The 16,238-nt window shown below is 53.7% G+C and overlaps 6 protein-coding genes across 6 annotated transcripts; 2 read left to right on the top strand and 4 right to left on the bottom strand.

Annotated features, from left to right (window-relative positions):
* Positions 1-186: 186 nt before the first annotated feature.
* On the top strand, positions 187-1,774 carry QC762_705370 (uncharacterized protein; the record flags this gene model as incomplete). The annotated part of the gene is made up of 2 exons (XM_062893389.1): positions 187-662; positions 790-1,774. 2 exons carry the CDS (start codon positions 187-189, stop codon positions 1,772-1,774), a joined length of 1,461 nt encoding a protein of 486 aa, XP_062739187.1.
* Positions 1,775-2,061: 287 nt separating this feature from the next.
* QC762_705380 (uncharacterized protein) lies at positions 2,062-2,937 on the bottom strand (the record flags this gene model as incomplete). Its single annotated transcript, XM_062893390.1, has 1 exon — positions 2,062-2,937. The coding sequence occupies one exon, from the start codon at positions 2,935-2,937 to the stop codon at positions 2,062-2,064; it is 876 nt and encodes a 291-aa protein (XP_062739188.1).
* A 578-nt stretch (positions 2,938-3,515) lies between these two features.
* On the bottom strand, positions 3,516-7,701 carry NDE1_2 (NADH:ubiquinone oxidoreductase). The gene is made up of 2 exons (XM_062893391.1): positions 5,477-7,701; positions 3,516-5,410 (listed from the first exon to the last, which is right to left on the bottom strand). The coding sequence occupies exons 1-2, from the start codon at positions 5,844-5,846 to the stop codon at positions 4,032-4,034; spliced, it is 1,749 nt and encodes a 582-aa protein (XP_062739189.1). The 5' UTR covers positions 5,847-7,701; the 3' UTR covers positions 3,516-4,031.
* A 1,268-nt stretch (positions 7,702-8,969) lies between these two features.
* Positions 8,970-11,599, top strand: QC762_705400 (uncharacterized protein; the record flags this gene model as incomplete). The annotated part of the gene is given in 5 exon segments (XM_062893392.1): positions 8,970-9,519; positions 9,532-9,624; positions 9,700-9,986; positions 10,040-10,340; positions 10,395-11,599. The coding sequence occupies 5 exon segments, from the start codon at positions 8,970-8,972 to the stop codon at positions 11,597-11,599; spliced, it is 2,436 nt and encodes an 811-aa protein (XP_062739190.1).
* Positions 11,600-12,196: 597 nt separating this feature from the next.
* QC762_705410 (uncharacterized protein) lies at positions 12,197-13,830 on the bottom strand (the record flags this gene model as incomplete). The annotated part of the gene is made up of 3 exons (XM_062893393.1): positions 12,197-12,685; positions 12,754-13,670; positions 13,729-13,830. The coding sequence occupies 3 exons, from the start codon at positions 13,828-13,830 to the stop codon at positions 12,421-12,423; spliced, it is 1,284 nt and encodes a 427-aa protein (XP_062739191.1). The 3' UTR covers positions 12,197-12,420.
* A 769-nt stretch (positions 13,831-14,599) lies between these two features.
* Positions 14,600-15,787, bottom strand: QC762_705420 (uncharacterized protein; the record flags this gene model as incomplete). Its single annotated transcript, XM_062893394.1, has 1 exon — positions 14,600-15,787. The coding sequence occupies one exon, from the start codon at positions 15,785-15,787 to the stop codon at positions 14,600-14,602; it is 1,188 nt and encodes a 395-aa protein (XP_062739192.1).
* Between the last annotated feature and the right edge of the window lie 451 nt (positions 15,788-16,238).

A 16,238-nucleotide genomic window follows, 5' to 3' on the forward strand; every position in this document is an offset into this window, starting at 1 on the left:
AAGCGCCACAGGTTCCCGACCGGCCGGATGAGTATCTACACTGTGGTCCATCAGCGGTGGAATATTTTGGGTTTCTATCCGATTTGAGGGCCATATCCTACGTATTTCAGTTCCCCGTTCCTATTTTTTCATGAATACTTTACCCACACACTCTTAGCCGCCGCTTCCAAAGTAGTCTCTGTCAATATGACACCTCTCCTCGTCCTCCTCGCCCTCGCCCTCTTGCTCATCTACCTCTTATCTCCCCTCCTTTCCAGAGACACCCTACCAGGCCCCCTCTACGCCCGCCTAACCTCCCTCATTCTCAAATACCACGAGTTCACCGCCACACGAACCACCTACATCCACTCCCTCCACCTCCGCTACGGCCCCGTAGTCCGCATCGCCCCCAACGAAGTTGCTTTTGCTTCGGCTGCTGCCGCAAAAGAAATCTACTGCAGCAATGGGAGCGGCTACGACAAGACCGAGTGGTACGATTTGTTCAAGGTGTATGACCGGCGAACAATGTTCACTACCTTGGGGAAGAGTGAGCATGCAAAGAGGAAGAGATTGCTGGCGGATCGGTATGCGAATAGTAATATTATGAAGGGGGGGGTTATGGAGGGGATCAAGCAGCGGGCGAGGACGTTTGGGGAGTTGTGTGGACAGGGGGGAAAGGAGGGGGTGGATTTATACGCGAGTTCCCTTTTTTGAGTGAAAGGATATGCTGCTAACTGACTCTCTAGGTCCGTGAGTGCTGCCAGATCAACATATATAACTGCTATCAAGACGTGAAAAACTGACACACAGAAAAGTCCTCCATGCCTACGCCTTCGACTGCGTAACCCTCCACCTCTTCCACCCACACTCAACCAACTCCCTCACCGACCCTAAAGACTCGGAAATCATGCTCGAAGTCACCTTTGACAGCTCCCTCCAAAACCGGCTCCTGAGCCATTACTCCCCCCTCCTCCACCGCCTCCTCAACACCTTCATGGTCAGCATCCTCTCTCTCAAACCCCGTGAAACCCCCCTAGCCGACTCCTTCGTCCTCAACACCGCCGCCCAACCCCACGCCTCCCCTTTCACCCTCCTCCACCGCCTCCACTCCCAGTCCCCCCTCGGACAGATCGACATCGCGGCCGAATCCCTAGACCACATGGCGGCAGGAATCGACACCACAGGCGACGCGCTCTGTTTTCTAATCTGGGAACTGTCCCGACCTTCTTCTCTCATCTATCAACAGACCCTCCAAGCGGAACTCCGCTCCGCCTCCCCGGACACCCCGTTTGACCAACTCCCCTACCTCGACGCGGCGGTGATGGAAGGACTGAGGATGTTTCCCGCCATTCCCATGAGTCTGCCAAGATATGCACCACCAGGCAGAACCACCATCATTGACAGTTACAAAATACCCACCGGCACAATCGTCAGCTGTCAACCCCTCAGCGTTCAACGATTAGGTCCAGAAAAGGGCGGGACTTTCCCCGAACCGGACCGCTTCTGGCCGGAACGGTGGCTAAAATCCGAGGGGGAGACACAAGCGGAGTTTGAGGAGAGGGACAGGGGGATGAAGAGGGGGTTCATGGCTTTTGGGATGGGGGGGAGGGGGTGTATTGGGAAGCATCTTGCGCTGGCGGAGATGAAGTGTTTGTTGAGGGAGGTGTACACCAGGTATAGGACGTTGCCGGATGAGAGGATGAGAGCGGGGGAGATGGAGCAGGCGGATTTGTTGGTTAGTAGTCGCCCGGCTGGGCAGAGGTGTTTGGTTAGGTTTGAAAGGCTGGAAGCGTGAGATTGGGAAACAAGCATGAATCGAAATGTCCCATCTCTTAAACTTGAAGGGCGACAGTCGAATGCAAATATATATATATATATATATATATATACAACTGTTGAAAAAAAAAGAAAAACACTAATAAAGCTCAAGCTGAAATCCATCATCAACCAACAATTACACAAAACCAACTGGCCTGCTTCACCCTTTTTTGCCCTCTTTCTTTCTTTTTTTTTCTTTTTTTTTTTTTTTTTGCTTCCAATCCCATCACAAACGCTTGCTTACATACCCATCACAACCCACCCCTATTTCGTCACCGTCTCCCACAAATCCCCCATCTGAATCACCCCCGGCACACTAGCCAACAGCCCCACCACCCCCTCCGTCACCCCCGGCAACCCCCCATCCACACTCCAATGCACCGTCAACGGCGCCCAAGCCAAACTCTTGGCCAGCTTCCTCTTCCACTCCCTCGCCTCCTTCTTCTCTTCCTCTCCATCCTTCTTCTGAACCTTCCTGCCCACCCGCTCAGCAAGCAATTTCCCAATTTCGATCCCGACAAACGCCCCCCAAAACCTAGCCGACCATTTGTACGCCCTCCCCTGCTGCTCCGGACTCCACCCCATCACCCCCCTGAAACTCAAGTACGCCCCGTTCTCCAGCCCCTGAAGCAAAACACAGAGGACAAGCCGGATATAATCCAGCGTTTTGGCAGTGATAGATGTCGTAGGGGAGGAGACGATGGAGCGGCCCCAGGAGTAGATCCCCAATAGCGCCCAGAGGCGGAGGATAACCCTTGACTCGGACATCAACGCCGAGAGGTTGTTGAGACGTTTGGCGAGGAGGGTGGCGAGGGTTTTGCGGGCGATGGGTTGGGAGGTTTTGGAGAGGAGGGTGGTTATGTGACCAGAGGTGAGGACTGAGGCGGCGAGTTTGGAGGTGTAGCACAGCAACAGCATCACTGTGTCGATCCCTGAGGGGGTGGACATGCATTTCTCGAGGCGGGAGAGGAACAAGTTTGTGGAGGAGGGGAGGTTGGCGAGGAGGGTGGTTAGGGGGAGGGTGTTGGGGGGGGTGGTCAACGGTTTGGAGGGCGAGGGGATTGGGTCGCCTGAGGGGAGGTCGGCGATGGGTTGTTGTTGGGAGGGGATTTCGGCCGGGGCGGTGTCGGTGGTGGACATGATTGCGGTGGTTTTTGGTGGTGGTGGTGGTGGTGATGATGAAAATGTGGTGTGTTGTTGAGGTGAAAGTGAAAACGAGAGGCGAGATGTAAATGCGACAAGGCTGATAGAGCTCGCTCTCGGTAAAATAGCTTTCGTGCGGGGAAGAAAGCTCCAAAAATCTCCAGGAACAAATCAAGCCGTGCTCTCTCTCCAACAAATTGAAAGATGATGAAAGAAATAGAAGGAAAGAAAAAAGAAAAGAAAAAAAAGCTGGCTATCGAATTCCGAACCGGGGGACCCGTCCGCATAAAAACATTCCTCCTCAACTCGTCGTTCCAGGCGCCTAAACCACCAACTTATTACCTACCCCAAAATCCCCACACGTCGCCCGCGCCCCTCTGACAATGTGACCCGAACTCACAATCCGGGGTCCGCTGCCCAGCCGAACTTCGCTGGCTCGCCAGAAAGAGCACAAAACAACACGCCAAGCAGCTCGGCCGCCGTTCAACAACCTCGGCTCGCCGCGGCCGACCATCCCGCCTTGCCCGCGCCCCCCTTTCTTCCGCTCACACCATCGACGGAACATTCTCTCATTGGTGGTTGGCCCCAAAACACCTCCACCGAGATGAAATGCATCAAGATCTTATCAATCTAATCATTGATCATCTTCCCTGTCCATCTCTTAAAAAACGGCCAGGGTGTCTGGTCTTGGGCCGTCTTGGAACAAGACTGACTCGAGCAGACGGCACGTGGGATTCATCCCGGGAACCCGGACCGTTGGATGGATGGATGGATGGATGGATCGTCGATCATAGGTACAAGAAGCACCTGGTTGAGCCATTATAATACTTCGAGAAGTCCTCAGCAACGTTTCACGGGTGTCAATATTTGATGATACATACAGCAGAAAGAAATTCGTTTGCCCCTAGTCTATTTCCCGCCAAAAATGAAAAGCCAGTCTAGCCCATGTTCTATTAGGTTAGGTGCCCACCCCCGAGACTCCGTCATTAACAAGAAAAACTACACAAAGGGAATGATGAAAGCCCGCTCATCCATGATCGCCACGCGGTGGACCTCGAAACGAGAGAAGAAGAGGTTGGCTCGAAACCAGTCTACTCGCGAGAAAGATCGCGACCGAAGAGCTTGGACTTGAGCCAGTCGTTGATGACAAGCAGACGATTCCTGGTGCTGAAGCACATGCTGATGTAGGCGCTTCTCCAAAAGAGGTAGGTCAAACCACCGGCGGCGGCAACGTTGCCGTTGAACCATGTGACGTCAGCGACAGCCTTCTCGCTGCCAATATAAGCGAGGGAACCCTGGTGACTGTAGTGGAAGGGCTTCACGTCCTTGATGCGGCGGAGCTGACGCTCATACTCCTCAATCTCGCGTGAGATCTCGGCCGTGTTGCCGGGCTGGAGGTTGAGAGAGCCGCTGAGCTCAGCAATCTTGTTCTCGAGAGCCTCAGTCCTGGCCATGTTGTTGAACAGGCGCGCGAGGAAGTTGCCCTCTTGACTGGCAACCTGGGCGGTGGGGGCGTAGCCGGCAACGGCGCAGTCACCGACAGCCCAGATGTCGCGGGCACCCTGCACAACAAGGTACTCGTTTACAGCGAGGCCGCGGCGAGAGTTCTTTTGCGCAGGGATACGCTGCATGAGATCCTGGACGACGGGACGAACGGCGTTGCCGGTAGCCCAGACGAGAAGACCGTAGGGGAATACAATCGTCTCTTTGGTGCCGTCGGGGCGAGTAGCCACAGCCTCAACCGTCTTGTCTGTGACCTTCTTGACCATGGTCTTGGTGTGAATGTTGATCTTTTCCTCCTTGAAGGTGCTCTCGGTGTACTCGATGAGCTGCTTGGAGAAGCTAGGGAGGACGTTGGGGAGAGCCTCGATCAGCGTCACGCGGAAGCGGTCGCTGATCTCGGGAACCAGCTTCTTGATGTCCTCCTCGAAGAAGTCCTGCAGCTCGCCGGCGAACTCGACACCAGTCGGGCCACCGCCAACCACCACCATGTGCATGAGACGGTCAATCTCCTCGGGCGACTGGTCCTTGAAGGCAGCCGTCTCGACGCAGTCCATGATCCTTTTGCGGATTCTTTGAGCGTCACCAATCTCCTTCAGGAAGCATGAGTGCTCGCGGACGCCAGGGATGCCAAAGGTCGCGTTCTCGGCACCAACACCAACCACCAGCATGTCGTAGGGGACCTCGGTCTCGGTCATGTCACCCTTGACTTCCGAGTTGTCAAAGATGCGCACCACCTTGCGGTCGGGGTCGATGGAACTAGCTTCGGCCTCGTAGAATCTTACGCTCGCCTTCTTGGAGCGCAGAATTGTGCGGATGGGCTCCATGATGGAGCGGTGCTCGATGGTGCCGGTCGTGCATGATGGGAGAAGGGGGGTGAAGAGGAAGTAGTTGCGCGGCGAGATGACGATGACATTGTAGTTTTCGGTGTCGAGACGCTTCAGGAGGGAGACAGAGCCCCAGCCGGTGCCTGATGCGCATGTTAGCAGCTGTCAATGGGTGCCTTATGCGGTCTGATGCAATGCCATGCACTCACCGAGAATGACAAGCGTCTTCTTGGTCGGGTCTGGCTCGGTCTGGGGTTCTGGGTGTCTGTCCTCGTAGATGCCGTAGCCGATGTAGGCGACACCGGCGATGGCAGAGAGGTATCCCAACCTCCACGCCCACCTCAGCGTCCGGAATCGGCGCTTCTTGGGGGGCTGAGGGGCAGGAGCGGCCTGGTCGGCATACCCGCGCCTGAACTGCCTCGAGACAGGTCCTTGTAAGCTACCAAAGGCAGGTCTGGCGGCCACAGTCTTGCGTGATGACTGGATGAATAATCTGGGGACCTGGGAGGAGGACTGGAGCAAAGCGGCACCCGAACGGGGCACCGCAAGCTGTGCGAGGGCTCGCGACGACGAGGACATTGCCTGATGGGCAAACACGGAAAGGCCGGCGGAGAGCAGGAGAGAGGCCTAGGTAAAATAGGAAGAGTTCAACGTCGAGGCGACGGCGGGCGCAAGGCAGAGATACCAGCTGAGGGTATATCTAAAAGGCTGAGGGAAAGGAATAGAGACTGAGGAGGGGACTCAAAAAGAAACAGGCAGAAAAAATGAAGCAAGATGTCGCAGGGCAGGGTGATAAGGCACAGGTGAGGTGGTGATGGTTAGTGACTAAGATGGAGCTCGGGAGACCCCTGTAAGCAGTTTCTTTTCAACTTTTTCGATTTTATCCTATTCGGCGCTTCTGCTCAGCGGGACCCCCACCTGCCCAGCCAGCCATTCAGATGCCGCGAGAGACACATTCAGCACTCCACCATCCCTCGCTGCCAAGGGGCTCTGCAAGGATCCCATGGATGACGACACAACTCATAGCTCAATTTTTCTCCAAAGGTTTGAAACGTCGCTGGCGATGCATGGCCATTGTCGCAGCAAAAGAGTCATTTTCTTAACTGCCGCGTCCGGAGGCTGGAGCACCAACAACCCACTGAGACAAGGGAATTTCCGTATTTCGGAGAAGGCCAGTGTGACAGTGGCAGGGCTGACAGACAGCGTGACGGCGTGGGCGGGAAGGAAACCGCGCAAACGACTCCGATAAGGGGCTGCCACCAGGACATGATAAACATAACCATACCAGAGAGCCTCGATGCGTCCAAAAAGGAGCAGGGACATGTTTGTCATCAGTTGCCTCCCCCCCCACGCCCCTCCCATCATCTCATTATTTTGCGCAATTGGCATTTGTTCCTGCGCCCCTTCAGCTCGTGTCAGCGGTGAGAATAGTAGGATGATGTCGAACGACATGCGATTGCAATTCGAGTCTGTGGTTGCGATTAGGGTGCATCCTGGATGTTTGTTCAACAACAACCTCGCCAACTCCGCTATCACATGCGGGTCCAGCGTAATTGCACGGACCCTCCGAACGCTCCGCTTCCAGCTCCGACCCGGACGAAGTCTGTCAGTTGAAAATTCCGGCCCTGTACGGCCGTTGCCAAGTCGGGCCCGGAGCTGCCCCTTGTGGGACTGGGCTCTCCGGCTAAATGCTGTTGGGTCTCAACTCTCAAGCGCTGAGGCGCTCAGTGTCTTTGACAATTGACCAAGTCTCACACTTGATTATTTTGACTGTTGAAAATCTCAACAAGACGATCATTCCTTCCACAACCAAGGTACTAACAACACATGCTAACAGGGTCGCTCCTGCCAGTCATTACCGACTGCCACCGAGGCTGCTGTCGTCGGGAGAAGTAGGAACATGAAAAGGAAGGGAACATGTGAAGTGACTCCGACCAAACCCGCAACTTAGTTGGGGAAACTCTTGGTTATCTCCATTCAAGAGACAAACAGCAAGTTTCTTCTCCAACCTATATCCGTCCCGAGGGATGGGAGTGCGAATCACCGCCTTCTTCCATTGCCGCCGTCCCGAGGCTCCGTCTTCAATTCTATTCCCATTCTTTTCAACTTCCGGGTGGTCTCCTCGGAGGATATTCGCCCGGTGGTTTGATCTCTGACACAAAAAACCTGTGTACCTGATGCCCAGCCCGGCCCGCATTCCCATCAACGGCGCGCATGAGTGATCGTCAATGATCTGGTCGCCCGTCAACGCTGGGCCCTCGCACCCCGCATCTGGCTGAGGTCTGGCCTGCATTGCACACCCACCCCTGACCGGCAAGCGATCAAGATCGAGTTCAGGCTAGGTATCAAGACCACCACTGGCTCTTCACTTCATGAAGCTCTGGGGATTTCCCACATGCACTTATTCTACGCGACTGATCATCGCCATGCCGTCTTTTGTTCGATGCTTGTGAAGGCTTAACTGATTCTTTAAACAGAACCACAAGTCCACAGCATCATGTCGCAGTGGAAGAGCCTTGGCGGCGTCTCTGGTGTCGCTGGGTCGAAGCTCTGAGCTCCGTGTGTCTTGGCGATGGCCTTCGGCAACCTCCCCCGCCCCCAACCTTTGCCGACCAGAGTGAAAAACCGTCAAGTCACTGACTGCTCCGTGAGATTACGGATCCAGGTTTTGCTTTTCTCACTCTCGCCTACTTTTTCCTTTCCTCATGAAGCGATTGCTACCCCGGCTTGGTGTAAGAGAGCCAGAGCCGCTCTCCACATTTTGGCACTCGTCGTCCGGCTGAAACGCGACATCCGTGGCTGAGACATCGAACCCCTTGCTCTCCTGTCACAACTCAACTGCTCCCCTTTCCACTTTCAGACGTCAGGCATAGGCCAGTGCACATTCATCACGGGAACGCTGCCCCCAGCTTTCTTCACGTCAATGCCGAGTGTTGCACGAGCAGTCCCTGAAGTCCACCTCTTGGATGAGGCTCTTTTTCAGATGCGCCTCATTGGCTACCAAGAGGCCCCCCCCCGCAGCCGGCAAGGCAATGGCACTCGACCACACGATCCGAGTCTGGGAAGTCCCTGGCCCTGTTCCCAATCGAGCTGATGTCTCGTAACGCCCCTTCATCCACCCCCGGGCTGTGATCCCTCAGTAGGAAGGAGCTCTTGATTGCCCTCTGAAGCCGGAACCAGGATCCCTGAGCCATCTCCGGCTCTTGGGTGTTCGGTCAAGGCAGTCTGCGGGGAAAGGGTTGTCAGAATGAGAGCTTGTGGTGTCGCTCGAGCCATCCTAGACGTCTCCTCTGGAAAGCTTGGGCTCTTGGTTCGTCATGCACCCACCCTCTCCCCCGGAGGCGGGTGATCAGTCCTGGTTCTGACCTGTTACCACATTCTCTTCTCACCACGCTTTTCTTCCTTTCACTCCATTCTCTCTGCCGCCTGTTCCATTCTTTTCTTTCCGCAGGGCCGGTTTCCCGTTGCTTTAGTTCTTGTATACTAATTTCATTCTGGATATTTCATCCATAATTCTTTCCATTCCTTTCTGTCACTCATTTCAAACTGCGAGTTCATTTCTGTACCCGCTGGAACGCTGTATTATCCATCGAAAATTGAGGGGCAGCTATCCATGAATTGTGGGATATGAATCGACTGGGCGGTCTACCCCGATCATCACTGGAAGTTCCAAGGCAAACTTGAGAATCTTGAGAGGAGGGAATGGCACCTTTACGTCGTCAAACGAAGCCGATTGCTCGAGGGAGAGAAGGAGGTGCTCCCATGTTGGATGCTGGAGAGCTTCACATTCGACAAGAGAATAGGGACGACGAAGACGAGGAGACCCGACGACGCCGGTTCAGATTTGGCAATAACCGAAACAATAATGACGGGGACGGGGACGGTGACAGCAATCGAAACGGCAGATTTGGCGGGGGAAATCGCGGCGGTAATAACGACGACAACGACGATAACAACGGTGGTAAATCTGGCAACAACAGAGGAGGCAACAACAGAAACAACAGATTTGGCGGGAATCGAGGTAATAATAGAGGGGGCAATAACAATAATAACGGCAATGATAACGGCGATGATGACAACGACGGCGGTAACGGAGGTAACCGGAATGGCGGCAACGGAAACAGACGATTCAGAGGCGGATTCAGAAATCGAATTGGGAATGGAAATGGGAACGGGAATGGGAACGGGAATGGGAACGGGAATGGTAACAACGGGAATGATAACAACGGAAACGATGACTCTAACCCGCCAGAGGACTCGCCAGAGGACTCTCCCGAAGCAGACCCTTCCGTGACACCGCCGCCCTCGGGGGACTCCCCGCCGACCGAACCGCCCCCGGCCGAGGTGCCAGCCGAAGATGCCCCAGCCGAAGATGCCCCAGCCGAAGATGCCCCAGCCGAAGATGCCCCAGCCGAAGATGCCCCAGCCGAAGATGCCCCAGCCGAAGATGCCCCAGCCGAAGATGTACCAGTCGAAGATGTGCCAGTTGAATCTGTCCCGTCTGCAGATTTTGCAGCAGAGCCCGTACCGGCCGAGCCGGCACCAGCTGAGCCGGCACCGGTTGAGCCTTCGCCGCCAGAAGCCACACTTGTCGAGGTTGTTCCTCCCGAAGCAACACCTGCGCCAAGCCCTCCTCCAATATCAGGAGATCCTGGAGCTCCGCCCAACCCAGGCGTCATCGTTCTACAGTCCCAAATACAAGCAACGCCAACAGTAGAAGTGAGTTTTCAGGGATGAAAATGAACAAGTCCCTCTTTGCTAACTTTGTGCAGGCGGTGCCGACTGTGACTGACTTTGTACCTGTCGAAACGGCAACCAACCTGGATGGGACCACCGGACTTTTGACAGAAATTATCGGAAACGGCTCGCGGTCAGACGGAGCTGTTCCCTTCCCCACGGATCCAACACCAACGTCGCTTCCAGTGCCTGATATTGTAAACCTTCCTGGAGGTGATCGAGATGCTTCTGGGCCCACCAGCACTGTTATTCCCGATGATAGCAACCGCATTGAGGCTCCTCAGGGAGGTATGGATCCGACCGCGGAGAGAGTCCTGATCTCTGTGGGATCCATTGGTAGGTTGTTGCTCTGCTTTTCTTTTGAGGCATATTAGTAACAAGAATAAACAGGAGCGTTTGTCTTGATCTGCTTTATCGTTTGGATGGCACGAAGAGCAATGAAAAAATCCCGACTATCCAACAGTGTGGCCAGTGCAGGATCTGGCGGAGGGCTACCATTCTTTGGACGCAAGAACTCGCACAAGTCGGCGCCTTCTACTGTCACTCTTTCCCCCCCTCCAAAATACCGCGAGAAGGAGGGGGTCCCTGAGGTCCCGCAAGTAGGGGAATATTATCCTCCAGAGAAGACAAAAGAAGAACCACAGCCTTCATTGCAGCCTCCGCCAACGCAGGTCCAGCAGCAGGTAGCCGAACCACAAGTTCTCCAAGCCGCCTTACCTTTGCAGCAGCAACAACAGCAGCAACAACAGCAACCGCAACTGCCACTTCTTCAAACTTCATTCCCTGCCCACCAACCGCAGGTGCCTTTCCCCAACTATTATCAACCAACATACAATGCCGACATGACGTATGATCCGACAAACGCCTTCAATATCATGCCTCCAAATCTACGGTATTCTCATCAGCAACAAGAGTCCTTTAGTTCCACTAATGCGGCCCAATTTGGGGCATTCATGGTTCGCACCGATCACGCAAACGTAACTTATCCAAACGGAGTCTCGCCAATCACCACGTACTACACCCCGTCGCCAACTGCGCAGCAGTCACAACAGCCGCAACAGCCGCAGCAACTCCCGGTGCCTTATAATCTTGTCTATCAGGAAGCTGGTCGGAGATCACTAGTGTCGTCTCTCTCATCAGGATTTGGCGATGGTGCTGAGATTGTAACATCTGCCACCCTCCTTGCGCCACCACCGCCAGCAGCCACAGCTACCAGGTCGTCTAGCCATTATTCAACCAGGTTTTCATATGTATCACCAGTGCAGCAACAACCGCCGCCATTGCCACAGCAACCACAAGGCCAGAGAGATACCGTGTACACACAAGCGAGCGAGGACCAACCCACTCGGTTCAGATCGTTGAACTCGTGGGTAGAGCAGCAGACGGGACGAATCGTACGAACACAAGAGCGAGACCCGACCTGGCAAATGCAACAGGAACAGATGCCTGGGCACCCGGGGATTCCTGGGATTCACAACCCGCCGGACGAGCAAAACTTTGGAATGATGATGCAAGACGATGAGGTGCCGAGAAGGGTGGAGAGTGCGCTGGCGAGCATGAGCCCGACGGAGAGGAGCAGGCTAGTAGGGCCTTGAGTTTATTTACCGACCATGATCATGTAATTCTTTTATCTATAGTCGGAAGATTATGATATTACTCACATGACAAAAAAGCCCCAACCAACCAACCTCTGTCCTACCTTGTTTCTTCTCTTCATTGTTGTTTTTCCGAGCCTGGTGCCTGGGGACACGCTTAATACCATTTCTGAGAGAGGGAGTAAGTAGGGCAGAGGTTTGGATAGGGTGTCATTTGGTTTCGGACATTGTTTTTTTTTTTTTCTCTTCTTTTCACTCTTTTGGGGGGGTTTTTGGCAAAAGAAAAATTGGTGTGCAGCGAGCGGGTGTTGATCAAGTCTGGAACTTTTTTCTGCTTTTTGTCTTTTTGTAATCTTTGAACCTTTTTTTCTTCTTCGATATTTGTGTCTTGACTTTTTTCTGGATACCCATATATACCTTACCTTACCAGGCCTTTTCGCTCGTTTGTTTTTTATTGGAGGGTTGTACTTTTGGGAGGAGAAGGAAAGAAAGTAGCTGCTTTAGGTTCAGCTTTTGCGGAGATAGCTAGGTAGCAAGATATGAAATTTAACGAGTTGGACAATTCAATACTTGACTCACTCACACAGAAAAGTCCAATTCTCTTTCAAAGGTATTTGAATTCGTCTACTCATGTGATGATATTCATGTGTCTCTTGGAAACTAGTGATGATAATGCCTATATAATACGAATAAGCTCCCGTGAACAAAGCCCGGCCCAGTCTCGCAATCCCAAAATCAAACGCCGTTCATATGCCATCGATCCCCCTCCCATCCTTCTCCCAAGTCAATCCGCATCGTGTACTCCAACACCCAATCCCTACCTAGTTATGTTCAATCGGCTCCTCAGGCAACAGCTCCTCCACCTCCCTCACCCTCAAAAACGCAAACGGCGGCTGCACAATCCCGTTGAACAAGAAGGTGAAATACACCAGCAGCGCGAAACCGACAACCTGCAACCACTTGAACGTCTCCCACCCCAGACCAAGCGAGACAATCCAGATGAAGAGCGTCCTGCAAGTGTCAATCGTAGACCGGGACGTGGCGCTGACGCTCCTGGTGACGGAAAGACCAAAAAAGTTGAAGCCTCTGTTCGAGAAAAGTCAGCAAACACAGCCCTTTTCGAGAACCACCGGGGATGAAAGAGCGGAACATACCCGATACTAATCATAATCAACAAACTGCTCACAAAAACAGCTCTGTACTCCCAAAACTGCCTCCAGCCCTCCACCATGTCAAACGGCCCCAGCCTCCCCGCCTCCGTCCGCCCAACAGCAAAATGCAACACCGTCATCCCGAGCAGCGTGACACTAAACCCAAAAATCCCCTCCCATCCCACCACCCGGATCGGCTCAATGCTCGACCTCTCCAGAATCCACTCCTCAAGGACAAACTGCGTAGCCGTAAAAATCTGCGCTCCGGCGATCATCAAAACGCCGATGATCACCCTCAACGCATCGCTTTCCACCCCCGTGGCCGAATGCGCAGACGCGGCGTGTTTCTTGTCCGGTTGAATCGCCCCTGCGAGGCCGACGATGGCAACACCGGTCATGACACCAACAAGGGAAAGCCATTGAAAAAGGTGAAGATGCCGACGAAGAAAAATAACACTAAACAACCCCACAAAGAGGACCAACGCCCCTCTAGTCATTTGATAAATCGACGCCGCCACAAGTAACAGCCCCGCGTTCATGAGGGTGGTTCCCAAAATGTCGCAGATGGCTGGCAAGGCCAAAAGACAAACCCTCCACCCCCGGAGGACAGAATGAGTTTCTTCCTTAAAGGCAGGGTCGTTGATTGTCCTGTTGCCGCCACCCCCGGTCAGAGCAGTGCGGGAGTGGATGCTAGCATTGTCCACCGCAGGCTCTTCGTCGTCAGCTGTTGTCCGGACGGGTTGGTAGGCGGTGGTGGTGTCTGATTTGGCAATGTAGCGGTTGTAGAGAGACATGATGCCCACGACGACCCAGCAGCCCATTTCGCCGACGAACATTTGGAGGGTTTGGATGACGGGTTGCTCAAAGTGGCGGCGTTTTTTGGGGTCGGGGTTATCGCAGTCGCGGACGCATTGGTTGTCCTTTTTCGGGAGTCAGCTTCAATCGGGATAATAAGAGCGATGGAAGAGATGTTGTTACCTGGTATTTGGTCAAGAGGGTGTTGCACACTCCCGTCAGCAGCATCATGCCCACCAGGAACGGTATCACCGCCCTGGCGGGGATGATGGTGTTGGGCGCCATGTTTGGCGACAGCGACAGCGATTCGTGATCAACCAGTTATGTGAAAACCGACAACTGAACTGACGATGTTGAGGAAAGAGAGGAGGAGGTGGTGCCTGGATAAAGACACCAGAATCAATCGCGCAGCAACGCAAACGCGGCGGAATACCACCCCAGCCGCTTATCTCGACGAATGGCAACCTATTTCTCTCTGCAAGGCACCTCAACTGATCTAACTCGTAACGTAATCCCGTGGCTGTCGCGGAACAACAGGAACAGGAAACGTGGTCCCTTTTTATTCAGAAACAAAGAAGAACCTGCGGTGTAAGCCTCGTTTTTCTCGAAGCTGTCCGCTTTTGTCGTCGGAAGAGAAGACCAGAGAGAGAGAGACCGGAGGCTGGAGTCAAAAGGATGGCAGGTGATGCAGATAACGTAACGGCCGCTGTGGGCAAGCGGTGTCCCTGTGACGCTTGGTTGATCAGTGGAGTTTGGGGAATGCGGAGCCAGCCACAACTCCACCCCCCTGTCAAAAGATCGATAGGCATCCGATAAGCCACCGGAGGACAGCCTCACACAACCTGCAACCAACGAGACATCCGAGTCCAGGGCAAAACACTCGTGATTCAAAATATCATGATGATGTTGTTGTTGTTGTCTGACGATGTGGTATATTGACCTTTCTACTCCGTAACCTTACTCCCTCCCAAGTCCCTCAAAAACCCAGACCCGCTACCGTAAAACGCCGTTATCATTGCATTTTGGTATTACCATTACTTGTATACCCCCAAACTTAAGCCTTCTCCACATCCTTCACCTTCTTCTTCTCCTTCGGCTTCTTATCCTTGATATTATTCCAGTGCGGAATCCCCATCTCCTTATCCCTCGCCAACCTCTCCAAATCCCTATCATTGCACGGCACCCCCTCAATGCTCTTGACCTTCTTCCCCTCCAAAAACATGACATAGCCGCCCACCATCGCTATGATGCACGCAATAGCCACCAAAAACCCCGTCACCCAGCTCGGCCGGTCAAAGCGATTCATACCCCACATGACACCGCACAAGCCGCACTGAGCAAACGTGTTCATCACCATGGACCAAATAACAAAATCCAACTTCCACACCGCCGTCGCAGGCGCCCTCGTCCCTGTCAGCGGCGCATTGGGAATATTCTTCTCGGGCGTCGGGATCACCTCCCTCGGCACCCCCTCGGGAATATTCTCCGGCCCAACATCCACTGCCAACTCCTCCGACCCCTTCAGTCTGAACCAACTCCTGTGAATCCCCGCCAGTCTCCTGAGCCCATCGAAATCACCCATGATTCTGTACTTCAACAAGTAATACCAGTCCCTAAACCTCCACGGCGCCAGCCCAAAAGCAGTGACGCAGAACAATCCAGTCAGCACCTGAGAATCCCACTCCACCCACTTCCTCCGCGGCGAGTCGATATCATCACAGGTAGGATAACACATGGCCGGTGCGGCGTTGCAAAGCAGCAAAAACAACATGCCGCCCCACGCAACAATGTTCAAGCCGTAAATAGTCCAAAAGAAACCCATCGGCGTGGTGAAAAATTTCCAGAATGATTTCAGTGCCTGCTTGGTGGCTTCGGACTTGGGGTATTTGGGCGGGAAGTGATAGCCGTTATCAAACGACCTTGTGTGCTCCAGAGGGCGCCTTGTTGGATGTTTATCGGTAGACTCGACCGGCTCAGCGGCGATTGTCTGCTCGTCGGAGGAAGGGACTCGCTTGGTCTCATTCTCGAGGGCGACTTGCTCGGCAGTGGGGAATTCGCCTGAGGGCGATGCTGTGCGGCCGCCGCCGCGGGGGATGTGAGGGGCGACTAGTGTTGATGCTAGATCTCCAGAAAAGGCCATGAAGCCTTCGGGTACTCGTGAGGTTTCAAACTCTTCTGACAATCTTTGCACGAGGGAAGGGGTTTTGGAGCCGCCGCGGCCGCTGTAGGGTGGGTTGTCCATGTCGTCGAGGTTGTGATATATGTAGAATATTATCTCATGCGATAGTTGATGTTGCTTGAGGAAATGACCAAATTCTTATGCCAGGTGAAAAAAAGTAGCGGTGATGCTGACGTCGGTGGTTAAATTGCTGGGGTGATCTATGTGGGAGATGGCAATGCCAATGACACAAGAGGCTGGGTGTCGCACAGTACACACGCAAGCAGCAAAAATAAGTTGGCGGAATAACAAGTGTTGAGTTGGAAAATGAAACCAACAGTTCTCTCCTGGTGATGCAGAATTAAAACAAAAGTACTCGAGAGCAATGGGGTCAGGTTGGATAAAAAGCGAAAAAGGGCACAGGCGGCAGATGGTGTCGTCACATAATCTTGAAGGGGGAACGGCCACGGACGAGAATGGCAGCTTCCGCGTATTATCGCCTGAGACGGTGTCCGTGTCGTGGGAAGCTGGGCTG

This window comes from Podospora pseudocomata, chromosome 7 (genome assembly GCF_035222375.1).
Source record: "Podospora pseudocomata strain CBS 415.72m chromosome 7, whole genome shotgun sequence".
Taxonomy (NCBI): Eukaryota; Fungi; Ascomycota; class Sordariomycetes; order Sordariales; family Podosporaceae; genus Podospora; species Podospora pseudocomata.